Genomic DNA, 25,340 nt, shown 5'->3' with positions numbered 1-25,340 from the left:
ATGGTTCAGTGCAGGGGCTGACAGCTTTCCTCCTGGTGCTGCCATCCCATCCCATCCCATCCCATCCCATCCCATCCCATCCCATCCCATCCCATCCCATCTCATCTCATCTCATCCCATCCCATCCCATCCCATCCCATCCCATCCCATTCCATCCCCAGCGGGGCAGGGGGTCCCCGGCACACACCGGCTCTGCGTGGGTGCTGGCATCCCTGTGGTGCCCGGGTGCAGCGGAGAGGAAAGGCGGCCGCATCTCGTTAGAGGCAGCCTCGAAGGAGCGGGCACAAACAGGAGATGCCATGTAAAGAAGAATAGCTGGCGAGGCATGATCAGATAAAACATCTTCTCAGGGAGATGAAAAAACTGTTGACGGGTCACTTAAATATTTCCCCAGCTCTGTCAGAGAGGCAGAGGGAGGAAATTGCTTTTAAAAAAAAAAGATGCCAAGGCAGATTGTGATGACTGTTTCTACCTGTCCTCGGTAACACGTACGGCCTCTGCTGCAAGGGGACTCACGTGGCCAGGGCTCAGGAGAGGCACAGTCTCCACCAGACCAGTCCTGGGTCCATCCAACAGCCGCTGGTGACTGGGGCTAACCAGGAATGTTTTCCTCTTCTTGGGGACTGGGGAAGGATTCATCGTGATGCGTATGGACAAGGGTAGCTCCAGCCCAGTGGAAATAGAGAGTTCAGCTCCTGCCAGTATTGCCAGTGTTTTTCCTGATGCCCAGAGTCAGGTGTGGCTGCCATTCCAGGTAGGAGTTTCTCCCAGGAATTCGTTTGGTCCGTTTGGGACCCTGTTCCTGGCTGTGTCCCTCACACCACCCCGTGGCAGCAACCCTTCCTGTGCCTTGTTACACAGCTGAGAAGGCGGCTGTGCCTCTGGCAGGGCTGCGAGACGAGACCGCGGCGTGAATGCGCACCCAGCTCAGACCTGGGGCAAACGCTGCCACGGACCCGTCCCCAGGCACGGCCATTGGCGGGTGCCATCCCGCTCCTCCTGACGCGGGCGGGTTTGGCAGGGGTGATGCCACAGTGGCAACGCACCGCGTGCCCCGGCTCATCCCCCACTGCCACTGGCCCTGACGCAGGCACGAGGCTGCGGGTGCTGCCGGCACAGTAGGGGCTGTGGGAGCTGCGTGGCACGTGCAGGCTATCTTCCATACAAAAGGTGCAACTATAAGCAAAATCTGTTGCTATTTCAGTGCGCGTAATGGTTTGGGGACATGAAGAGCTCCCTAAATATTTGCTGCCCATTGTAAGTGCTGATGGCAGCGGAAAGAGCCGCTGGTCAGCAGAGCCACCAGCACTGTGCCGGCACGCCAGCTCCTGTTTGCTGTCCCCACCTGCGGAATTGCCCAGGCACAGATCCCGGTCACCTGGCTCATCCCCACATTGGGACGCCGTGGGCTGGGGTGCTGGCCCTGCCACCAGTCCCGTCTAGCAGCTGGGAAACGGGCAGGTGCCAGCTTGGGATCCAGCTTGTCTTCCCCGCTGCCCTCCGAGTTCCTCCTAACTGCTTGGGAGGCAAACTGCTGCAGGAATTGGCTCTTCCAGAGCTAATTAAGTCTTGAAAGAGATTTCCTGACCGCAGACATCACCCGTGTGCTCGGAGAAATGAAACCCACAGCCGGAGGCTGAGATGGACCAAAATCTATGCGGTGCAGTGGGAGCTACCTGCAAAGTGGCCCTGAGGAGCTGCACCGTCCCCAGGGCCTGTGATCAGCAGTGACCCTTACCAGGTGGCAGGGAGAGATCCTGCGGAGGACAACAGATCTGCGAGAGAAGGATTAGCGACCTTGGGTGATCTTATAGAGAAGTTATAGGGGGAGAGCGAGCCGTGGCCCCTCTGCTGTGTCCCTGCCGGCTGCATGCTCCAGCTGGAGCTGATGGAAGGAGCTGATGTGCCACTGGCACCTCCTTCTGAGGAATTTTTGGGACGGTGGCAGCTGTGTGTGTGACGTGGTTTGATTGCCACCTTGTTAGACCGCTGAGTTGGAGGTTTGGGCCAGCACCCCTCCATCCTGGCGTCACCAGGCTGCAGCAAGACAGCAGAGCACCGACCTTTCTAGCATTATTTTTAGTTGCTCTAATTGTTTTAGGTAAAAAAAGACCTATTGAGTGCTTTTGGGGAAGGCTGTGGGGGGGTGGCAGGGAGCAGTGCCCCTCAGCACCCACCTGAGACCTCCCATGCCCCTCCTTGTTGTGGGCTTTGGCTCTAACCTGGTCTGCTAGTGCGTGGCCAGGGAGCACCCGTGCCAGAGCAAGGTCCTCCCTTGGGCTGCTCGCAAGGCTCCAGCTTGCAGCTCTCCAGCAGCTCACAGCCTGGTTTCATTAATTAGCTTTTTGCTTGGCATTTTGGTGTAAAATTGGCGAAGGAGCGGAGCACAGGGCTGTTAGGGAGGGCTCCAGGGGGACAAGTAGGACCTAGGGTCCCCAGGGGAGGCTCTGGCACGCAACATCCCTGGAGCCCCATCCAGGAGATCCCACCTGAGTCAAGCCCTGGCCAGGGCCTGCCCAGTCAGTGACACTGAACCACAAGGGTTTGGTGCAGGCGTGGTGGTTGCACAAGGGTTTGGTGCAGGCATGGTGGTTGCTCGGTGGCTTTGCCGGAGAAGCCTGGGTGATGGCTTCAGCGGCATTGGCAGATGACTCTGTGATCGCACTTAACTCCCAAATCGTTTCCCCCTGACTTGCACCGAGGGTTTAGGAGACTGAAATAACCCCGTGCTTATCCGCCAGCGATGTGGCACTTGCCACAAGAAAAACAGCAGCGGTTGACACATCGTCGAGGAGTGGCTCTGCCCAGCGCCCGCCTCCCCTTCAGCGCCAACTGGCGAGCGCTTTCTGCAGGCTCGTTTGCGAGAGACGCGGACGATGTTTTGCCCTGAAATCCCCTGACATCTTCGCCCCCTTGTTTTCTTCATTGCTATTTATTCTGAAAGGCTCTAGAAATATCAGCACTATTTACACAGACCGGGTGATGCGTTTAGCATGGACCAGAGGAGGAGGAATAGAGGATTACATGAAGAAGGAAAGCATGGCTTGAAAAACAAATATTAGGGAGAGGAAATTTTAGGACCCCATGTAGCCTCTCCAGAGACCCCTGTCATCTCCCTAGAGGGTCTCCGAGGGCTCTGTCCCTCCTTCCTGGAATAAATTCCCATTGGCGTCTCACCTGGCTGCTCGGGGCTTGAAAAAGTGCATGGCAAGGTCTCTGTGATCCCTAGGGAAACCGTCGGGACCAGGGACCAGGGGACCAGCTCTCCTCCCTGAGCATCACCTCGCACCCTCGTCCCACTGCTGGAGCGAGGCCACCATGTGTCAGGGGGGATTTGAGCTTTTCGGAGGAGCCGATGGAAGATAAAATGAATAACAAAGCACCTTCTGGATGGCTGTTGTTAGTCACACTCACTTCTGATTAAAGATCATTAAACATGAAATTAGCTCATTTGTGTTACGGGTCTCCCAGGGGTTCCTTTAATTAGGAAGTGCAGATGGCCACGGACCCAGGGAGAGGCAGCGATGGTGAGGGGCAGGGGTGTGCGTGGGGCCGGGAGCGGCATAGGGAGGGCATCCAAGAGAAATTAATTTTTTTTTCCCTTTTCTTGTTGTTGTAAACCCCTCAGCATTTCACAACAAATCACAGATAATTAATAAGTACATTCCCTTAATGACTAGGCTTTTTAATAGCAGAAATTGGAAGATGCTGCGTCAATTTTTTTCCACTTCGCCCTCTCGGTGCTGCCTTACTGCCATGATTGGAGTTGCAGAGCCCGCAGGAGGGACCAGCCCCGCTCCCCAAGAGGCTGCTGGAGCCGCCCTTTGCAATCCCCATCCCGGGGGACATTGGCCACACAGCCTGCCGGGGACCCCTGCCACCACCGGTGCCCCCGAGAGAGCAGCATCCCTGCTCCAGGGGCTTTCCCACCTCTTGGTGCTCTTGCCTGCAGAAGCAGCAGCAGCAAACAGCTCCAGGGAGCAGGTTTGTGGCTGGAGGATAACGCTGGCAAGGGGTTAGTGACTGCCAGCTCCAGGTCCCTTTCCCTGGCGCAAGCCCGTGGCCAGGCTGGACTGGGTGTCTTGGTGCCACCAGCCCCGGCACAAGCCCATGGCCGGGCTGGGTGCCGCAGGGGCAGCAGCAGAGCAGGAGCAGGGAGGAGAGGGATGCAGTCAGCGCCGTTAAGATTTTGGTTGGGTTTCTGTTCTGGGCCCAGATCGCTTCCCTTGTTAGATAATAACAGCAATACTCATCCCGGTGCGTGCGGGGAGGAAGGCTGGTTTGCGCGGCAGCTGCTGACGGCTGATTGAGTGGCAGACATGTTAGTGCCGCGACGGCTGCCGGTGCGCCTGCATCGCGCTCGCATCCCTGCACGCAGAGAAGAGTCTCCGAGTGCCCTTTAATTACCCCTTCTGATGGCACACGGAACGCTGTTACGACAGCATTGCTGCTCTCCAAATTGCCTCTTTAGGAATTTTATCAGCTGCCTTGTGTCCTGACGCACAGAGAAGAGGAATCCGAGCAGACCTTTCTGCTTAAATAGGCTCTAAATACCCCAAATTAATGACATACATTTCTCTGGGGAAGCAAGGACGCTCTTCTCCCTGTTTCTGCTGCGCAGGGAGGGGAGCAGAGCTCTGCCAGTTGCGGGGCTGCTGCCTGCCACGCTGCCCGTGCCCGGCTCTCCTGCAGCTCCCAATGCTTGCAGCAGGACTGAAGCATCCCGGGCATGGGGACACAGTGCAGCCTCGCACCCGGTAGCAATGCAGACGCCGCAATCATGCCAGTGGCACTGTCGTGGGGCTGGTTGGCCACAGTGCATGGCCCTGCGCTACTGTGACTCGACAGCAGCCATGACCGGAGGGAAGCGAGCGTGGCAGGCGATGATCGGTCCTTGGAGGGTGAATGAGGGGGATGTGGGGTCCTGGCTGTGTCACAGGGACAGCGTGGGGTGGGCAGGGTTCAGTCCCCAGTGATGTGGCTGCTGCCAGCAGCGTGGCGGAGGCTGAGGGGATGAATAAGGGGGAGGGAGGCGAAGGGGACCCCTCTGCCATCCCCATCCCTGCCCAACACTGACTTAACTCTCCCTTTTCCCTGCAGGAGGAAGACATCGAGTACTATGACTCCAAGGCTGACACTGAATACGTGAGTACTGTCCCTGCTGCACCGCTGGCACAGTCACTGCCCTGTCCCAGGGCTGAGCCCCTCACCAGGACTGTCCTGGCACTATACCGGGGGTGGGGGCACAGCACAGCACAGCATTCGTTACAGCCGGCGTAACGAGACTCTGTGGTGGGCAGTGAGTGCCCAGTGTGCAGCCGTGTCCCCTCCCAGCCGAGCCGAGGTGGCATCTGTCCACCAGCACCGGGCCAGGGGAGCAAGCAAGTGGGCAGGTCGCTCCACTGCCTGCAAAAGTTTCTAAATTTAAAGCTGGCATCTGAAATTCAAATGAAGAGCAAACCTTTAATTAGAGACTGAAGCTAATTCTCTGCCCCCCTCCTGGCACAGTCGTCCTGTGATTTCTGGCAATCAGTGCTTTAAATACAGACCCGACGACTCCGCTCTCCCGGTGCTCCCGAGGGGGCTGGCATTTGCTGGCTGCTCTGCGTGGTGATGGTGACGGCACTCAGATGCCGCGCTGTGCCGCGGGCACAGGATGCTCTGCTGGCAACAGCTGCCACCTTGCAGCACCCCGCTTTGCTGGCAGGTGACGGGTCACCCGGCTCCTATGTTGTGCCATGTCGTGGGATCCTTCTGAAAGAGGGGCTCGCTGGGCGTGAGGCTGCTGGGGAGCGGGTGCATCGCGACGTCCTCGGAGCTGACTGGGAGCCCGGAGTACAGCGGGGTTGGGGCTTGGGGGCAGCCCCAGCCAGCACTGGTGCCCCGGGACCGATCCTTGCCCTGAGGTGGAGCTGGTAGCAGATGTGTGGTCAGGGAATGGATGCCACACCAGGAGGAGAGGAGCGGCAGCACATGGCGTTGGCAGCAAACCACTTGCAAATTGCACAGCCTCGTCTGACAACAACACTCGAGTGACCCCACGAGCCTTCGCAAGGCCCCGTGCAGAGGGGATGGGAGGACCCAGGCTTACTGGGGTCCCACCAACTCGGGTGACGTGCCCTGCGCTGAGCTCCAGCTCTCCACTGAGCCTGCCTTGGAGGTGATGGCCCAGAGCAGAGCCAGGGCTGGGCTGCAGCAGAGGACGAATGCCTTCAAAGCAGAGTTACTGACAACCCACCAGTGCGGTTGTCCCCAGGCGGTGACAGCAGGATAGCTCCATGATGGGAGAAGCCAGAGCCATGGAGAGTCTGGGAGGTGGGACAGGGAGATCTGGCAGATGCTGTGACCGAAGGGGAGGGCGCTTGCTTTCCCGAGCAGGTCTCACTGCTCCTGGTCCTGCTCGTTCGGAGCCCGGGATGTCTCCTGTCTCTCTCCAGCCTGAGGAACTTGCCAAAGGAGGGAGGGGAGTATCCTGCTCTCCATGGCCGCTCCAGAGAGGACAGAGCTTATGGGCTTAAAATGCATTAAAGCGGATTTTGGATAAAAGTGGAGGAAAAACTGGCTGATGGTCAAGGCAGGAGGAGACAGCCTGAGGAGCAGGGCAGCTCCCTGCCCGGGGGGCCGAGGAGCAGGACTGATGCATCCATCAGGCCGGGCAGGGCTTTTGCCGTCAGTGACGCGGGGCAGGGGACGGGGAGCTGGATGTCCCTGTGCCCAGTGTTACCCTGACCAGTCCCGGCTGCCCACACCTGGCCGGTGTCGGCAGCGACGATCTGAGCTGGCAACTCCTGGCTGATAGCTCTGAGATTAGCTATTTCTGCAGGCGAGGAGAGCATCCCGGGTGCATTAGGCAGGATTAGGAAATCGGAGGCATCGCGACCTTGGAGTTGTGCCTGCTGAGCCCTCCCAGCACATGGGGCACCAGGGAGAAACTGCACAGCGCGGCATGGCACGGTGTCCCTGGGACCGCGGGGATCGGCTCCCCAGTCCCCGGCCCTTCCACAAAGGAGGTGACATGTCATCGGGGAGAACGGTGTTGCAAATCCATCATCAGCCACACTGACTTCAGTCCTTCTCTGGGGAAAAATCAAGTGAAATTGGAGGTGTTCTATTGCCGAGATTTGTGGGTTCAGCAGGGAAGGCGCTTCCCTATCAATGCTATTGCTGCTTCCTAGTGAAATCCCAGCAAATTTAATTCCAGCAAAAATAAAGGAGAGAAAAGAAGGTTATGCTGAAATAAAAAAGGAGGGGGATGATACCAGAAGGTCTGAATGGAACTAAATAGTGCTCTTTCTGTCTTTTCTTTATTTAGCTTCAATTTTTATATTTAAATTGAGCAGGATCTAGCTGAAACGGAGTTAGTTCTGATGGACAATGCCTATTCAGCGTAACTGGGGCTTATTCACGAGCCTTACACCGGCTTTAACTACGGCAAGAAAGAAATGAGCTGCCTATTCATTTTGCTTGCACCTCAGCTCCGCTATCTTCCAAAACAGATTTTGGATTTCCAAGGGGTTTTTAACAAATGGGAACATCAGAAAATTTTCCTTGGAGGTCCCCAAGGCTCTCAAAGTGTTTGCAGAAGCAAAGTTTTCACCTTTCCCCACTAGCCAGGGCTATGGGGTCTATCCGTGGAGGAGTGTTTGAATCAGCAGACGCTCTCAGCTGGGTATCACAAGCAGAACAAGGCAGAAATAAAGCCATTTTCCATCTTTAGTATTGTGTTTATGGCAGGGGATGATGCTTAAGTCACAGCTGAGGCCAAAATCCTCTGGGATGTGCCGTTCTCCGGCGGAAAGCAGCACAGCTCCGTGAAAGTATCCTCGCCCCACAGTCGGCCCTCCAGCACCCATCCACCTGCTCCAGCTCCCCAGGAAGGGGTGAGAGCCAAGGAGCTGCTGGTGGGAGACCCTGCGCCAGCCTCTGCAGCCTCCAGTGCCAGAGAGAGCGTGGCGTCGATCCTGGCCATGGGAAAGGGCTGCAGGCAGGGGCTGCCCGCTCGCTGCTCGCCCTGCATGGTAGATGCAGCAAAGAGGGGGAGGAGGGAAAAAAAACCCACCCTAAATGTCAGCAGCAGATGAAGGGTGTTGGAAAATTTAATCTTCCAACTTTCTCAACTAATGTGACATTTGGATTTCCTCCTGATAAGCTATCAGCCCCAGAAGTTTCTTTCTTTTGCCTTTTTTCTTTTTTTTTTTTTCTCCCTTCTTCTCTCCTCTGGCTGGTAATTTAAAAATAAATGGTCTAGAAAGATCTCTAAACAGTACCTTTGGCAAAGATTAAAAAAAGCTAAGGAGGATAGGGGAGCAGGCTGGCGGGAGAGGCTGATTGTTATTTATAACCTGGGCTGCTATAAAAGCAGGAACGTGGCTGCAGAATACACCGTCTCCCTCCCTGGCATTAAATTGCCGCATTTCAGGAAAAGCTGAGATATTTAAGAAGGAGAAATGCCCTTTTGCATGGGACTGGAGTTTCTTAGGCATGTGCCTTGGAGCTTGCTGGGGGTGGGCAGAGGGAAGGACCACAGCCCTGGGAATGGGCTCAGCCCCTCTGCCCAGCCCACCCAGCTTGCCCCAAGAGCTGGCGCAGGGCAGTGGTGGGCTTGCGGTTAAGAGAAAAAAAAATCCTTCTGAATTTGGGGAAAAAAAGAGAGTTCAGAGTTTCCTCAGACTCCCCAAATGGGATGAAGTGCTTTGTTCAGGTGGTTTCAAAATCTTTCTGTCTCAGCAGGTGGGAGCAGGCCCCCCCCCAGACAGCTTGCACTGGGGGAGTGGGGATGCGTGCTGTTCAGATCTGAGAGCTGGCCTTTTCTTGAAAAAAAAAAAAGGCATTTTCTAGCAACAATAACAAAACACTCGACCGAGGAGCCCTCAGGTCCGCCGCAAGGCGATGTGGCCGGTGGGTGCTGCGCGGGCACAGCCGGGGGCTTTGCTGGGCAGGAAGGGGTGAGCCCCCCCATCCCCCATCCCCAGGAGGTGGCCGAGTAGGTGCTGTCACCATTCCTGTCCCCGGCTTCTCCCGTGACCTTGGGCAAATGGTCCTGTGCCCCAGGAATCATTTCCCTCCACCTGCGGAGGACAGCAATGAACTCCCCCACCTTGGCAAACAGCTCTGAGGCTTGCAGGGGAATTGAGCCACACGCTCCGTCTATATCCATTGTTGGCAGCAATCACAGTGTGTGGATATGAGTATTTTGCTGCCGTTTCCAGACTCGACATGGATGGGTGCCCTTGGGAAATTTCAAAGGACACGTTGGGGTCTCGGTGAGATATATCCTTGGTGGGGCATGCGAGGGGCAGAATGTGGGATGCAGGGATGCTGTCAGGGTGCTGCGGCTCACAGGAGCTCTGCTGGTGCCAGGGGTACCGGGAGGAGCACTGCGGCGAAAGGCTGTGGCTGCCCAGCCTGTCCAGAGCTGCGAAACCCCAGCCAGCATCCCAGAGCGGCCGCCCGTGCCGCTGGCCGGATCAACCCTGCGGTTGTCATCAGTGCTGCCATCGAAGCAGTCATCATTAGCTGTGATGGCTCGTTCCCATGGAGATGAGCGATGAACGGGGGTGTCAGCATCTGCGGGAGCTGCCTGGCTGAGGCATCACTGCCGCGCCAGGTCACATCCCTGGCTCGCTCCGCGGCTCCAAACCCCAGCACCGCTGAGGACCCCTCCATAGTCCCTGTGGCCAGGAGCAGGGTGGCTCTCAGCCAGCGCCAGCTGGGATGTGACAGAGGGCAGGTACTTGCTGAGAGCCTGGCAGCCTCCAGTAAAGCTTTTGGGTGGTGCCAGTGGTGCTCACAGATGTTGGAGCATCCCTGGGTTTTGCCCCCTGTCCATCAGGAGTGCAAAGAAAAGGAATCTCTGGGTGTTACTCACCAACTGCTCCATATGGGGAAGCTCAGCTCCACGCAGGCGCCTAGGTGGGTGCAGTGGCACTGCCCCAGTCCTCACTCTGCCCCGGTTCTCATACTGCCCTGGTGCCTGTGCTGCCCCAGTTCTCATACTGCCCTGGTGCCTGTGCTGCCCCAGTCCCCATGCTGCCCTGATCCTCACGCTGCCCTGGTCCCTGCATTGCGGGCTGTAAAGCTGCAGGATTTCTGCGCAAACATGGCCAAAAAATGTGCGACGTGGCAGTTTTGCCAGAAGCTCTCCTTGCTGGAGATGGGGATGGAGACCCTGCCTGTGGTTCTGGCAGGTCGGAGCAAAGAGAATAGCTCAAAAACCCACCTTCCGCTCGGTGAGGGCACGCAGCGGAGCAGCACAAGCCATAGGCAGCTCGGCCAGGTTCCTGCCTCCAAGCCTTGTCTCTCCGACTTGCCTGACTCTGGCAGATTTTGAGAGCCTCAAGAGAAAACATTGTGGCTGGCAACCCCGCTGCTAAAGCATTGGAGATGGCAAAAGCTCTCGGGGCACGATGACTTCGTGCTGAAGCGATAAATACGTATAGTATTGATATACGGCCATGGAGTCGATTTCTAATGGTGTGTAGCAAATAATATATTCAAACTGTGGCGTCTGTTTATGTGACGTTGTACATATTGTAACAGATCAGACATAAAATAGATGTTTCGAAGTTTTTTTGGAATGTAACAATGAGAAATGCTGCGAAATCTGGCTGGGGGCCTGCCGAGACGTTTGCAGTTAGACCAATGTAAATCCAGGAGAACTTGAATCATCTTCTCATTTGCTCTAATATAAATTTAATGCAGAATTTCTTTCTCTGGCCTTACTAAGCTGGCTTTTTGAAGCCCCAGCCTAGCACCGAGATGCTCCCATCCCTGCCTGGGCTGGTGACAGCTTTGCCTGCCTTCATCTGGGTGGAAATGACCCTGTTTCAGGGGCCCCATTCAGCCTGACTTAAACAGGAATAACTCAGTTCAGGTCGAGAGATTTATGGATAAAGGAGAAACGTAGCTCGGATAACATCAGCTCTTTCCGCGGGTCTGTTTGTCGTATAGGTGTCAGTGATGCATGAAGTGTCCTACGTATAGATAGCGGTATATTTGTCTCCGAGATCTATACATACGCTTCTTTACAGCTACATGAATGAGAGCAGCCAGACAGCGCCGAACCTGGCAGAATACAAATTAGCCCGAGAAGTGGGTGATATAGCGGAATAATGATAAACAGAGGAGCAGTAATTATATACAGGAGTTCCAGCTCCGGTGAAGTGGGGAATAACCATGCCAGCATCAGGGAAGTGGGGAGGGTTGGATTTTCCTGGGTGATGGGAGCAGTGGATGGGCTGAACCCAGGCAGGGTGCCCCGATGACTTGAGACAGGGAGAGACAGGGAGGTGTCACCAGGACTTTGCTGAGCTCAGAAAAAAAAAAAAATAAATTTAGTGTTAAAGCAGAGTTTTTGGTGCTGTAGGTGCCCTCGGGGCCATGGCTGTGTCTCATCTAAAGCCTGTTTTCAGCAGGCGCCTCTAAATCGGCGTCTGATGTCGGAGAGGTTGGCAGGGGCAAACTATTTTGTGTGCAACTGCTTCCCCGGGGTCCTGAGCTCCACGATGACGGTGGATTTGGGGCTGGATCCACTCTCCGGATAGCCCATGGCATGGCACGCAGCCAGAGTGCCGGCTCTGCTGAGGCATCGCGGCTTTGCAGGGGGTCTGGCAGGCAGTTTTGTGCCTTTTCTCCAGATTTACATGAAATTGAGAGCGTAATCTGGATTTTGATCTTGGCGACATGCGTGGCTCAAGGGAGGTGGGGATGGTCCCTGCCCGCCTCCTGCTTGGCTCCTGCGGCTCTGATTGAGTTCAGCATCAGTCTGGGCAGCTGGAGCCCGTGCGCCGGGATCGGCTCATCGGCGTGTTTGCACTCACAATCCATTGGCTGGAATTAAAGCCCAAACCTTGCATATCAATCCTGTTATTCTCCCGAGCTGTGGTGAATGGTTTGGCCACCCGTTGCAATGTCAGGGGAATGTCACCGCCTCCGTGGCTGGCCGGAGCTGACGCAGGGGAGGTGACATCTCTCCACATCGTCTGTGGAGGGGAAACGCGGAGGAAGCCAGGATGGGTTTTAAACAAGCTTGGTAGTTTATTTACCAAACACATCATTTTTCTTTAAATATATTGCTTTTCCTATGAGAAATTAGGATCTTTTCTCCCCTGGGTTTTGTCGAGAGGAGCCTGGCTGGTGGGAGAGCTGCCAGCATGGGGCCATCGAGGACAGCAGGATGAGACCGTTCCCTACCCTCAGCCCCGCTGGTGCTGGGGTGCTTTGCCACAGGACAGCATGGGGCATCCCGCTGGGTGACTGTCCCCAGCGCAGCACTACACGGGCCCTGCCTGGAGCTGCTCACGCTGCCGGTCACGTTGCTGCTGTTTCTCCAGGGCTGATCTCTTCTCCCACAGTCAGACGGCCTTACATGGGCTCCGAAGTGGGCCCTTCACTCGGAGGGGCACAGAGGGAGAGGCACTGAGCTGCCTCCCCAGCAGAATTTGCTCCCTCGCCAGACAGTTCAGCAGCCGGATCCGCTCCTGCTCTCCTGCACTCCCTCCCACCCCTTTTGCTCCCACAGCCGGAGCTGTCCTGTGCCCCAGCTCGGGCTTGGCATGTCCCTGCCCCTGTGTTGCCCGTCCTTGCCTGCGGTCGGGCAGACAGCTCTGTGCTCTGCCCCTCTTCAGCGGGGATGTCGCTCTGAGGGCACGAAAGGCAGATGCTGCATCCTCCTCCTCCTCCTTCTGCCCACCCTGAGCATCTCGCAGCCAGCTGCAAGCAGCCTTCCCCGGCCGCTGGACTCACAGCAGGGACACAGCAGCCTTGAGCCAGCACCTTTGCCCGGTTTTCTTTGCTCCTGGTGGAATGGTGGGCGTGATTTCCCCAGCTCTGTAGCGAGGTCACTCCCTTTCTCCCCCTCCCCTGCGTGGCCCCGTGCCTCGGTGCCTCAGCTCCCACCTTGTCTCTGCCTGCAGACACCAGCCGTCCTGCCCGCACTGCCTCAGCCCTGCCTACCTGCCCGGAGGGGTTCTTCCCCGGGCTATACCGGCAGCAGGACCCTGGGAAGGGAGAGGAGGGCTGGGAAGTCGAGGGAGCGCGTTCCCCCACCAGCAGTGGGGAATTCGGCGTCTCTCCACCATAATTAAATATTGTTTGCATTGCTTATTGACAGAGCGCTAAGCTGCACTCCGTTTTAATTTGTTCTTTGATAGTTGCCTTTTGCTGCTAATTGATTTTCAAGGCTTTTTTTTTGGTTTGTTTTTTTTTTTTGTCTGATTTAATACCTGCCATGCTACCAAAGCTAGAGAGGTAAGGGTAACCAGTGCTTGCTTCGTGCACACCTGTTCCCAGCACCCGCTGGCATGGGCTGTGGGCCAAATCCAGTACGAGAGCCGTCATTGCCAGTCTCCACGGGGAGGACGTTTGGTAATCGACTTCGGGCAGCGACATTCCTGGTGTGCAACCGGGGCCGACACCCTCGGGTGACCCCGTGTGCTCTGCTCCTTCCCCAGGACGATCCCGACGGAGAAGAGATCGAGAAGGAGAAGTCCAACTCCTTGAAGCTGGAGTTCACCGATGACGCCAACTTCAAGACCAAGGTTAACTATTCGTATGCTGCCGTGCAGATCCCCACGGACATCTACAAAGGCTGTGAGTGCCCCTCCTCAACCGCTCCGCTCTGCGCTGCCAGGCCACACTCAGCTGCCACCTCCCCAACTTGGGGTGCTGCAGCCCCAGGGACCCTCACCCCCTGTCAGGACAGAGGTGGCAGCACCTCCAAGAGGTGACACTGACGCAGTCCCAAGCTTCCAGAGCTCTCTCCTACCTCGCCCTGCCGCGGTGGCACATGGTGACAGTCGGTCTCCATTTCCCTCTAGTGGCTGCTGTGCACCGAGCTGGGGACAGCTCCCAGACAGAGATCATCCTCCAGCACCCGCGGGCCGCATCCTGCACCCCACCCCAGCCCCTGCTGTTGGGGGTCCCCTCGTCTCCCCACACCCTTCTGCCTTGGTGGCACATGCCGAGGGCTCCTGGGTGGTCACAGCTGTGACAGGGGCTGAGCTCATGTTCCTGCCCCAGACGGCACTTTCCTGGTACATGGGCTCGTTACCGGCACCGCCGTGCTCAGAGCCGCATTGGTGCGACGATTTCACCGTGGCGGCGGCAGTGGATTAGAAATTTGCAATTAGTTTTATTACTCAGCTGGCGCAGGCCAGGCAGCTAATGAAGCACATCATGCGAGCAGAGGCGGGCGAGCGGGATGGGCTGTGCGGAATGAAATATTCATTACTCCTCACCCCTGCTCTCCAGCCGATGCCGCGGCTGATGCCATGGCCACAGAAATCGCCCCGCTCGGCTGTGGGACGGCAGCAAATTGGAGATCAACGTGTCCGGGGACTGACGGCTGCTCGAAGAGGGTTCCCGGAGAGGGGATGGGATGATGGAGGGTCCCAGGCAGGGGGAAAGGGACTGCAGCCATGGTGTGGACACAGGGATCAGACTGTGCCCAGCCAAGCCGGGGTTCTCCAAAAGCCAGGGTGCAGGACAGGGTGCTCAGCCGCCGCGCCTTAGAGAGCAAGTTTGGGGTGTGGGCATGGGGCCCCCTGTGTTCCCTCTCCTGCTGGGGACACCGGTGAGTGTGGCTGGTCTCCGCAGAGCCGTGGGCAGAGAACGTCTCCCTGGTGGGACACGGCGGAGAGGCGCTATCGCTGCCTGGCACGCTAATTAAACGGCTGCAGAGACACCCTCCGCCGTCACCCCTCGCTACGCACGCAAATTACATTCTATATGTGTTTTATTTACTGTGCCATTTTTAATTAAATCTGCAATCGCTCGCTGGTGGGGTGGGGCTGGGCTCACCCTGATGAGGACAGGGACGAGATGGGGACGAGGACAGGAGATGTCACTGGGGGGCTGGCAGCTCTGGCCTCAACCCAGGAGGGCAGGAGCCGTCCCGACCGCGGGCACAGCCTCCCACCCTGAGCAACAGCTCATCGCTCTGCGCACGGGGAGTGCGCAGGGGCTGCGTTTGTGCACAGGGAGAGTATGGAGGCTGTGTTCACATGTGAGGGTGGTATAGGGGCTGCGGTGACAGGCAGGGGTGGTTACAGGGGCTGCATTCCTGGGCAGGGGTGGTATAGGGACTGTGTATGTTCACAGGGAGGCTATAGGGGTAGCTTTCATGCGCAGGGGTGGTATAGGGGCTGTGTTTGTTCACAGGGATGACATGGGGGCTTCATTCATGCACAGAGAAGGTATAGGGGCTTTCTTCGTGCTCAGGGATGATAGAGGTGCTGTGTTTGTGCTCAGGAATGGTATATGAGCTGTGTTTGTGAGCAGGGAGGGTATAGGGGCTGCATTTGGCACAACCCTGCTGTGGCTGATGGGCCCCTTGGGGCTGGGGGTGCAGGCAGTGCCAGAGCTGTCGGAGACGTGTTGGTGCCCAGCACGGTGCCTGGCCAGGGCTGGCAGCACTGCCAGGGGCTGCTCCCAGCAGGCAGGAGCCTAGCAGCCTGCTCGTGGCCCCTTCTCCCAGGAAAAGCCATGTCCTGTGACAGAGCCAAACAAGAAATCATCCTAAGTGCCCAGATAAGAGCGTTCTGTGCGTGCATGGTGCTGAGGAATGGCTGGGAGATACGGCTGGAGTAAATCCCGGTTTGAAGGCACAGCTGCCTGAGGGAAGGAGAAGTCATCTTCCATGGTGTTGGGATGGAGGGATCTAGGATTCATCCTGGGTGAAACCTGCCCACATCCCGCCAGCACCTCGGGGCCATGGCGATGGCTTGAACAGGTGATGACGGTGTTTCAAGGAGGGACAGGTGTGGGAGGAAGCCTTAGGAGAGCTAAATATACTCCTCAAACGCACACCGGCTCCCCTGCAGCACTGCACTACTCACTCTGCCCGGTGCCAAGTAGAGGGGCCACTCCTAGGAGCTCTTGCACCAGGAACCTCCCAAACATGCATAGGGGTACCCAGGAGGGAGCAGCATCTGGCTTCAGGGTGCTGCTGGCTGCCTGCTCCTGCCCACGGCAGCATGGCAGGCTCCTGCATGTCGTGGCCCTGGGGCAGCCCAGCATGGGCTGCCAGGGAATGCCGGAGGGCTCCCGGGTTTTTGGGGTGCCCCAAAGAGCCCTGTGAGAGCAGGAGGGTCCCACCGCGCCTGAGGCAGCCTCCCCGCTGGCCAGCCAGCCCCGTGCCTGCCTCACCATGCTGGCCCCCCCGCGCTCTGCCAGCCCCCCTCCATTAATCACAGGTTGGGGCTGCCGGCAGCTTATCTTTCTCTTTAATAGCTGAATAATTTAAAACCGCTGTTTGCCGGCATCTTAATTGCTTTTGAGTCAGGTGCGGGGGCCAGCGGGAGTGCAGAGCGGAGCCTGGGAGGCACCACACGGCCCCGTGGGGACACAACCTCTCAGTTTCCCAGCTGGTGGCTGTCCCCCGGCAGCAGCAGGGCTGGCACGGTGACTGTGATGGTGATGGGAGCAGCAGGGCGTTTTGCTGGGAAGGGGGTGGGATGGCAAGACAGCTGTCCCCAGCGGTGGCTGTCCCTGCCCCAGAGCCCTGGAGGGTGGCTTGGGTCTCCAGGGACAAGGGACAGCAGGCTGATGCTGGAGCCCCATGGGAGCGAGGGGGCTGAGGGAAAGCCCCCATGGGCTCCTCCGTGGGAAGGGGCAGAGGGCACATGCCACCGCTCATTCCCTGCCAGCATCATGGGCACACTGTGGTCCCCATCGCCCCCAGCCGCACTGCTCCCCGTACCCACCCGCCCAACCCGGCTCTGTCTCCCACAGCCACCGTCATCCTCAACGAGCTGAACTGGACGCAGGCGCTGGAGGACGTCTTCATCGAGAACCGGAAGGAGGATCCCTCCCTGCTCTGGCAGGTGTTCGGCAGTGCCACCGGCGTCACTCGCTACTACCCCGGTGCGTGGCGGGAGCGGCGGGGGCGGTGGCCGGGTGGGAGACCTGACTGAGGGCAGCCTGGGCCCTTCTTGCTGCTGGATGCGGGCGAGCATCTCCTGGCGCCGGCCCTCAGGGCTGCCTGGCGCGTGTAACCGTACTGTGCCAAAGCCCGGCAGCGTGAGCTCCCCGCCGGAGCCTGCCGTTTCCTCAGCCCTGCGCATCCCTCTGCTCCGGCCCCTGCATCCCCTTGTCCTTGGCCCCGGGACAGCCCCTCCTCGCTCACCACCTGCCTTCCCCCCGCAGCCACGCCGTGGAGAGCCCCCAATAAGATCGACCTCTACGACGTGCGCAGGCGGCCCTGGTAAGGGGGTGCTGGGTGGGGAGGGAGGTCCCTTCACCAGCCCTTCCCAGCCGGGAGCAGTCGGCTCCCTCCCTTTTCCATTTCACACATGGTTGGCGTTGGCGAACGGACACAGTGACGCAGGCAGGGGCATCTGAGCTGTAGCTCTCGGCTCCCGCTCCTCTTGCCTCTTCCCCGGAAGGCAGAGCAGGATGGATAAATCATTGGATACAGACCAAGTGTGCAGAGCTGCCCCTCACCGTGCTCCCCACCCACAGCTGCGGCTGCCGGCACTCCGTCCTGGCCAGCATTCCCACCCAAACGGAAAAACGGGATGACAGAGAGAGAAGCGGGCAGGCAGCGCCAGGCTGTGGCAAAGCGATGGGTGCCAGCTGCCATTGAGCTGCACAGCGAATGCAATGGGATCCAGTCGCTTCCCCTCAGCCCCGGTGGAGGTCCCAGCTTGGCAGCACTGATTATCGTGGTGCCCACGGGGCTAGGGGAGCCGCGGCCCCATCCTGCCCATGGTCGCTGCCTGAAAGCGCAGGGTTGAAGAGGAAGGTGGGTGCAGATCTACAGCACGTGCCCGGGGAGCCCTGTATCCCGGGGGACCCCCTACTCACGCCAGGAGCTGCCCCCTCTTCTCGTCAGACAATTAATGGCCCTGCTACTGTGGTTAATTGTCTTTGATTGCTTCACATTAATTATTAACTATTCTCCATCAAGGCGGCAGAGGGGGGAGCGGCAGGCCGTTTTGTGGGGGCTGCTGATATGTGTGGGGGCTACCAAGCTTGGCTAGCCCAGCTGCCTGCCTACTAGCCAGGCTGGCCATGTACTCACCCACCCAGCCATGGAGGACCAGTGACACCCTTTGTGCTGGGGGACAGCACACCCCAGGGACACCCCTTTGGGGTCCTCTCGTGCCCCAGCACTGGGGTCCGGTGCGGCACGCAACCCTCGCCGCTCCGCTGCCGGGCTCGGCAGGGGCCACGGTCCTGCCTGCAGCCTCGGTGGGGCCACCAGTGCCGCTTGCCTGCCTTCCACTCCCTTGATGGATGGTGCTATTAGCTACAGCCTTCTCCCGCGGCGCCCGGGGTATCCATCTGCGCAGGGCAGCCAGAGATGGATGCGCTGCCATGACCCATTACCAGCAGCATCTTAGTTGGGCTCCTCACCACACACAGCCCACCCCCAGCGAGCGAGCCGGGCAACAATCCCCCCAGCCCCTGTGGGCAGCTGCCTGCCTGTCCTGCACCCCTACATGAAGAGGGGGTGTTGGGGGGACGTGGCACCCATGCTGGGAGGGCCCCACCTGCCAGCGTCCCACATCCCGCATCCCGCCTGGGTAATCACTTGTAATTAGGGAACATGAGGAGCTGGGATTAGCAGTCAGGGCCTGCCCCTTCCCCAGTCCTCCCCAGTAATGGTGCGTAATTGATATTAATAACACACTAATTAATTTGTGTCAGGCCTGATCCTGATCAAGCCAATAATGAGGCTCCCTTGGAGTTCAGCCATGGCAGGATCAGGCCCCCCACAGTGGGACGAGGAGGCTGGGCTGTGCCTGGCCATTGCCAGGATAAGTGCTCGGCACCGCGCCGGTTCTGTTCCACGCAGGATGACACAGCAGGCCAGGAGAAGGACCGGCTGCTCCGAAGGGCGAAGAAGGGTTCCCTAATTGTTTTCAGGGGGGAAAGATTTACGTAGTATTATCATTTTTCCTCCTTGTAGCTAAAAATAACCTAATCAGCCTGGCCTTTGAAGCTACCAGGGGGGTAAACAGCATCTTAATATGGATGTGTGTGTCAGCATAATCAGCGCGCAGAAAAGGGCCTGCAATGATGGAAGAGTTTAGCATTTAGAGCTCATTAGGCTGATACGGTACCGAGCGGCGGGTCGCTTGCAGTCTGCCATGCCGTGCCACATCCTTGCCTCTGCTCACCCGCCACTGCCACCTTGTCCCTGCTCCTTGCTGTGGGGTCACCGCAGCCGTGGTGTCACCACGTGCCCTGGCAGAGCTTCATTCTTGGGCTGCACCCAGCAGAGCCAGGGTCCCCCCCCCGAAAATGAGTCGACCCTGCTGACCCCACTTTGCACCCCACAGGTACATCCAAGGCGCCTCCTCCCCGAAGGACATGGTCATCATTGTGGACGTGTGAGTACACTGGGGTGCCACTGTCCCGCCGGTGGGCCCAGGGAAGCTGTGTGGCACAGCGCTGGCAGGGAGCCCCGTGCCCGCTCACTGCCCTGCCCCCAGCACCCCTCTCTCCTGCCAGGAGCGGCAGCGTGAGCGGCCTCACCCTCAAGCTGATGAAGACCTCGGTCTGTGAGATGCTGGACACCCTCTCGGACGATGACTATGTCAATGTGGCCTCGGTGAGTGCCGCGGGGCAGGTGGCAGGACTGTGCCCCCCCAGGCAGCTCCCCTCCACGGAAGCCTTTGCCCCCAGACCCCGCTGGCCAGGGGCTCTGCAGAGAGGAATGCCTTTTTTTTTTTAATTCTTAACCACCCACCTACACATAAGCAAGGAAGTGGCTGCTCAGGGCTCAGCCGTACGTGGTGGTGAATGAAAGCTGCCCCCATCACAGGGGGTTTGGCAGAGATGCTCCCAGGGCGATCCCAACCAGCCACCTCCTGCCTGTCATCATCCACTGACATCATCGCCCTCATGGCGATGTCACCAGCCCGTGACCTCACGCAGCACAGTGGCCGTGCCACCTCATCTGTGCATCGCTGGGCACCCAGCCTGTGCCCGCCCTCCCCTGTCTGGCCACAAGCACGCCGGTGCTAATTAACGTGTCTGGCCCGGCTCCGTTAGCTGGATCGCTGCTCCCCTAATGAATGGGCCCTATCGCCAGCAAATGAAGCTGTAAGTGAGAGGCAGCACCTGCTCCCGCTGCCAGCGCGGCACATCTCAGCATGGCACAGCATGCTTGCCTGCGCCAGCCTGGGGGGTCCTGCAGAAGTGAGGGTGCAGGCGAGCCCTGCGCTGCCAGCACCAACACTGGGCGGCTCAGTGCTGGATTTGGCCCAAGCTAAGCCCTGGTCTCAATATCGGCCATCCCTGGGACATGGAACATGGGATGCTCCGACCACCTCCCACCGGTGGGAGCTGAGCATGGCGGGTGGTTTGTGCCCGCCAGGGGCTGCCTTTGAGTCCCTGTCCCCTCTCTGTGACCCGCTCCCCTCCCTTTCACTTCCCAGTTCAATGAGAAAGCAAAGCCGGTGTCGTGCTTCAAGCACCTGGTGCAGGCCAACATCCGGAACAAGAAGGTGTTCAAGGAGGACGTGCAGGGGATGGTGGCCAAGGGCACGACTGACTACAAGGCTGGCTTTGAGTACGCCTTCGACCAGCTGCAGAATGTGAGCTGGGGGCCGGTCTGTGGGCTGAGGGGGGGCAGAATGCACCCATGGGTGCTGGGAGTGATGAGAAAGCTGTGAGCAACCAGCTGCTGCCCGGTGCCTGGGGCTTCAGCGTGCAGAATGCTTCTCGTCCTTCTTTGCAATGCCGAGGGGACATCCCACCCCCCAGCACACTGTAACTGAGGTTTTGCTGGAGCCTCTGCCCCTCTGGGTTATTAACAGTCAGCAGGGCTGGGCAGAGGGGCCAGATCCAGCCAGGCACTGTGCCGGGGGCAAAATAAAGATGAATGGTGCTATTAGGTTCTGAGAAGCAATAGCCACAACGTCATTTCCAAGCAGACAGCGTCCCTCCTCCTCACCATTCACCCTGGCCACCCTCACCCTGGAGAAACAGGCCAGGAAAAGAGATGGGTTGGGGTCAGCCCTCCTGGTGGCATCCAGCCCTGCGCTCAGCGCTGCTCACTCCAGATCCAGCCTCAGGTGCTGTCTCTCTGCCCCGCAGTCCAACATCACGCGTGCCAACTGCAACAAGATGATCATGATGTTCACGGACGGCGGCGAGGACCGGGTGCAGGACGTCTTTGAGAAGTACAACTGGCCCAATAAGACGGTGAGGGGCTGTGGGGTCCTGTGCCAGGCTGAGGCCATTCGCTGGGGAGGGAGACGGCTGCTGCAGCTCCATTGCCAGGTTCCACCTCATTTGCCGTGAGCAATGGTGCCATTCCCTCCTGTGCTGAGACGCTGCCCTGGTCATGGCGCGGCTGATGCACCGGTGCCATTTATAGCCAGCTCCCACCTTGGCATGTGGGAAGCATGGGGCCAGGCGCTTGCAGGCTGCCAGCAGGGGAGGAGGTTGGTGGGTCCCCCCGAGAGCCTGCCCTGGGGGCAGCACACCCCAGGCATGGGGGCCAGGGCTGCTTGCAGGCTGGAGGCTCCAGATCAGCACCCAGCTCCCCAGGATCGGGAGACTCATAGGGTGGGGGGATCCTGGGCCATGCAGAACCCCTGGACAACACAGAGCCTTCCCTGTGTGGCGATGCCCCAGCACGAGGACCTCCGGTCCCACTGGGGTAGGTGGCTTCAGCCAGTGGAGACAGGACTGGCCAGCTCCAAGGAAAGAGGGGCTCCCTGCCTGCCTGCCAGCGCAGCCGGTGTCTGCAGGAGCTGCATTCTGCCCTCCTGCTCTTGGCCATGGGCAGCACAGTCTGTGTGGCAGAGGACAGTGCCACAGTGTCCCCAGGGAGGTTGCCGTCAGCCAGGGACACCCGAGTGTGGAAGACCAGGGTGCCCGGTGGACGGTCCTCATTGCCACGCTGTGCCGCAGGTGCGGGTCTTCACCTTCTCTGTTGGGCAGCACAACTACGACGTGACCCCGCTGCAGTGGATGGCCTGTGCCAACAAAGGTGAGCAGGGCTGGCACCCGGCCGGCACGGGAGGCTGTGGGGTACCAGGCTCACCCCTCGCACGGGGGCTGGCACCAGTGCTCCGATGCGTGCCACTGCCAGCAAGGCTCTGGCTGTGACCATGGAGGACTGGACAGCCAGACAGGCAGACCGCTGGCCAGGCAGGCAGCTGGCTCTCCAGCTGCCTTTCTCTTTCTTTTCCAAGGTTACTACTTCGAAATTCCCTCTATCGGCGCCATCCGCATCAACACGCAGGTACGGCAGGGTGCGGCAGGGTGTGGGAAGGGTGCAGGCAGGCGGGCAGAGCTGCCCTCCCGGGGTGCCCTGCCAAGAGTGCCCTCCAGCCCCGTTGCAGTGAGCCCAAAGGCTGGCAGCAAGCGTGGCAGCCAGCCGGGGAGCCGAGCCGAGCCCTCGGCCAGGCCTCGCGCTGTTGGAATAAGTCATTTGTCTTGTGCAGCTCCCCATAGACCTGCCGCCTTTTGAGCGACTAATTAGGAAACATCAGGCATTAAATCAGCTCCGAGCAGAGCCGAGTGCAGGCAGGGAGCAAACGCAGGCAGGGCCAGCCCCAGCAGAGCCAGGCATGCCCGCCCCACACCCTGTCCCCCTGCCCCTCTTCTGCTCCTTTCCTTTATCGAATGCAGACAAGGTGCCATGGTGGGCAGGTGCCATCCAGGCTGGTATCGTGGCACAAGGGCTACCCCCTGCCCAGAGGGCTGCCATTGGCAAGGTGAGCCAGGATAAAGGAAGCTTGCCCCGGGAGAAGATCCCAAAAGGCCAGTGGTGGCAGCCAGAGAGACGGCAGCAACACAGTCTGGGCATGATGGAGCAAGTCCAGCTCCGGGGACAGCCGGGAGCCGGGAGGCTCTGGCTAGTGCTGCCTGGGGAGCCCTTGCCCTGCCCGTGCATGGCTGATGGCGAGCAGCAGCACCCTGTTTGCATCTTGAGAGACTCGTTTGGTTCCCAGCTGGAGCCATCGCCCTTGGGTTTGGTAGCTGCTGAGCCCCCTCCCCTGGCTCAGCCTGCAGCTGGGGCTGGCACCAGGCACCCCGGGGCGTGCGTGGGGAGAGGAGCCTCACCGCGTTGGAGCAGGGAGGCACCTGGCTCTTGTGTCATGCTTTCCCCTGCCCTGTGTCCCTGCAGGAGTACCTGGACGTGCTGGGCAGACCCATGGTCCTGGCCGGGAACCGAGCCAAGCAGGTTCAGTGGACCAATGTCTACCAGGATGCCCTGGTAAGGACCCCCAGCCCAAGGGTGCAGGTGGGGACACCGGCCCCAGGGTCCTGCACAGCCCTGGGATGTGGGCAGGGACACCGGCCCCAGGGTCCTGCACAGCCCTGGGATGTGGGCAGGGACACTGGCCCCAGGGTCCTGCACAGCACATGCCTCCATCTCCCTTGCCCAAGGGGGTAACCCCCCTCTGCTGCCCACCCCAGCTGTGTCCTGGGGCCATGGGACATCCTTCTGTGCTTGTGCAGGGGCTGGGCCTGGTGGTGACGGGCACGCTGCCGGTGTTCAACCTGACAGAGGACAGCAGTGACAGGAAGGTAGGAGACTGTGGCTGCCACTGCCCTGGCCACACCGAGTCCCCCAGGTGTGGGGCCACGGTGGGGTGGGAAGGGTGCCCCGGTGCTGCGGTCATGGTTGAGGGAAGGGGCACTGACACCGCAGGGGTGCTGCCTGCTCTACAACCACTGGGGGGTGCGGTGTCCCATGGAGGGCTGCTGGGGGGCTGGCGTGTCCCACCCTGTGCCCCTGCAGTGTCCGGATCTGACTCACACATTCCTGGAGGGTGAAGAGGTCCATCCCCCTGTTTCCCGTCCCCACACTGGCGGTGGCAGGCAACAGTCCTGCTCCCACCCATCTCCCACCCTGCACTTCCTTCCAGAACCAGCTCATTCTGGGCGTGATGGGGATCGACGTGGCTCTCAACGACATCAAGAGGCTGACGCCGCGATACAATGTGCGTGGGGGCCCCTTCCCCTCCATCCTTGCTGTGTGCCAACGTGGGAACCCTCTACAGGGAGCCCCGAGCTGCCCTCCAGCACCCCACAGCAGCTCCCGCAGCACTGGCGGTAGCAGGATGCCGAAGCCATGATTGCAGGCAGGGCCTGGGGCAGGCAGCCGGGCAGGGGTCAGAGCTGGGTGATGCTCTGGGACCAGAGCAGAGCCAAAACCTTTGCAGGGTCAGCAGGGAATAAACCTTATGAGCCTGCAGAAGGGGGCAGCGGGCAAAATCCAGAGCCGGGGTGACAGATGCTGTTGGCTTGAGAATAAAAATAGATGGATAGACAAGGCTGAGCCCTGGGAATGGCATAGGATAAGCTCTGCCTGCAGAGGTGAGGGTGATCACACTGGCACGGCACATTGCGGAGCCACCCAGCCAGCCTCATCCCTCCTCCTGTCCTCCTGCAGCTGGGGGCAAACGGTTACGTCTTCGCCATCGACCTGAACGGCTACGTCCTGCTGCACCCCAACCTGCAGCCCCAGGTGAGGAGCGGCCTGTCGGGGCGGCAGTGGGGGGGGTTAGCTGGGCCCTGGAGGACACACGGATTCGGGGGTCGTTAGGAGCTAATTGTGGGAATTGCGGTGAGTTTGTCTGGATTCAGTGGCACTCGTGGGAGCCCTGAGCCCTTCTCTGGCTCTCCTTTTCTGCCTGCAGATCATCAATTTCCGCGAGCCGGTGACGCTGGACTTCTTGGATGCTGAGCTGGAGGATGAGAACAAGGAGGAGGTGGGCAGACCTGGGGGTGGCTCTTGGGGTACAGACTGGCCTCCCCTGATGTGCAATTGCAAAGGGCACTCAGCTGCTCCAGCCTGCCCTGGGAGCACCTCGTCTTAAGGGCCCCGGCACAGCTCCCGTGAGGACAGGAGCTGGGTCACTGTCCCCTGGGTGCCAGCCCAGCTCTGCCTGCCCTGCCCTCCCCAGCCTCCCTCCCTCCCTGCCCCAGAGCCTCCCGGGCTGCTCACCCCTCACCCCTGCACCCTGAGGGTCCCCAGTGCCACCCTGCTGGGGTGGGTGCCCATGGGTGTGTGGCTGGGCTCTGTGGCCCTCAGTTGCCTCTTCCGTGTCCCCCAGATCCGGAGAAGCATGATTGATGGGAATGATGGGCAGAGGTTCATCAAGACCCTCATCAAGTCCCTGGACGAGGTAAGGCTGCAGGCGAAGGGGGTCACAGCCGAAACCACTGCTGTGGAGAGGAGTGAGGGGCCATGGCTGGCACAAGGCTTGGAGCCGGGGTCCCATGCCATCACGCTGGCAGGGTCCCGGCATCACAGAGGCCTGACTGGCTCCCTCTGACCCGCAGCAATACATCGACGAGGTGTTCAGGACCTACACGTGGGCCCCCATCAAAAGCACCAACTACAGGTGAGGGACACTGCCAGCATG

At 59.3% G+C, this 25,340-nt stretch overlaps 1 protein-coding gene across 2 annotated transcripts in view; it reads left to right on the top strand.

Annotated features, from left to right (window-relative positions):
* Window positions 1-25,340, top strand: part of CACNA2D2 (calcium voltage-gated channel auxiliary subunit alpha2delta 2) — a 220,053-nt gene that overhangs the window by 182,523 nt on the left and 12,190 nt on the right. For both annotated transcript variants that reach the window (XM_086619251.1, XM_086619250.1), the window contains exons 5-21: window positions 5,101-5,145; window positions 13,452-13,590; window positions 16,732-16,863; window positions 17,146-17,203; window positions 19,287-19,337; window positions 19,459-19,558; window positions 20,388-20,546; window positions 21,049-21,156; window positions 21,871-21,949; window positions 22,155-22,204; window positions 23,093-23,182; window positions 23,428-23,496; window positions 23,838-23,912; window positions 24,365-24,439; window positions 24,612-24,683; window positions 25,029-25,100; window positions 25,258-25,319. In XM_086619251.1, the coding sequence (XP_086475377.1) occupies window positions 5,101-5,145; window positions 13,452-13,590; window positions 16,732-16,863; window positions 17,146-17,203; window positions 19,287-19,337; window positions 19,459-19,558; window positions 20,388-20,546; window positions 21,049-21,156; window positions 21,871-21,949; window positions 22,155-22,204; window positions 23,093-23,182; window positions 23,428-23,496; window positions 23,838-23,912; window positions 24,365-24,439; window positions 24,612-24,683; window positions 25,029-25,100; window positions 25,258-25,319 (1,436 nt within the window). The remainder of the gene's footprint in view (window positions 1-5,100; window positions 5,146-13,451; window positions 13,591-16,731; window positions 16,864-17,145; window positions 17,204-19,286; window positions 19,338-19,458; window positions 19,559-20,387; window positions 20,547-21,048; window positions 21,157-21,870; window positions 21,950-22,154; window positions 22,205-23,092; window positions 23,183-23,427; window positions 23,497-23,837; window positions 23,913-24,364; window positions 24,440-24,611; window positions 24,684-25,028; window positions 25,101-25,257; window positions 25,320-25,340) is intronic.

This window comes from Tauraco erythrolophus, chromosome 12 (genome assembly GCF_009769465.1).
Source record: "Tauraco erythrolophus isolate bTauEry1 chromosome 12, bTauEry1.pri, whole genome shotgun sequence".
Taxonomy (NCBI): domain Eukaryota; kingdom Metazoa; phylum Chordata; class Aves; order Musophagiformes; family Musophagidae; genus Tauraco; species Tauraco erythrolophus.
This window is presented reverse-complemented; position numbering and strand designations above follow the sequence as displayed.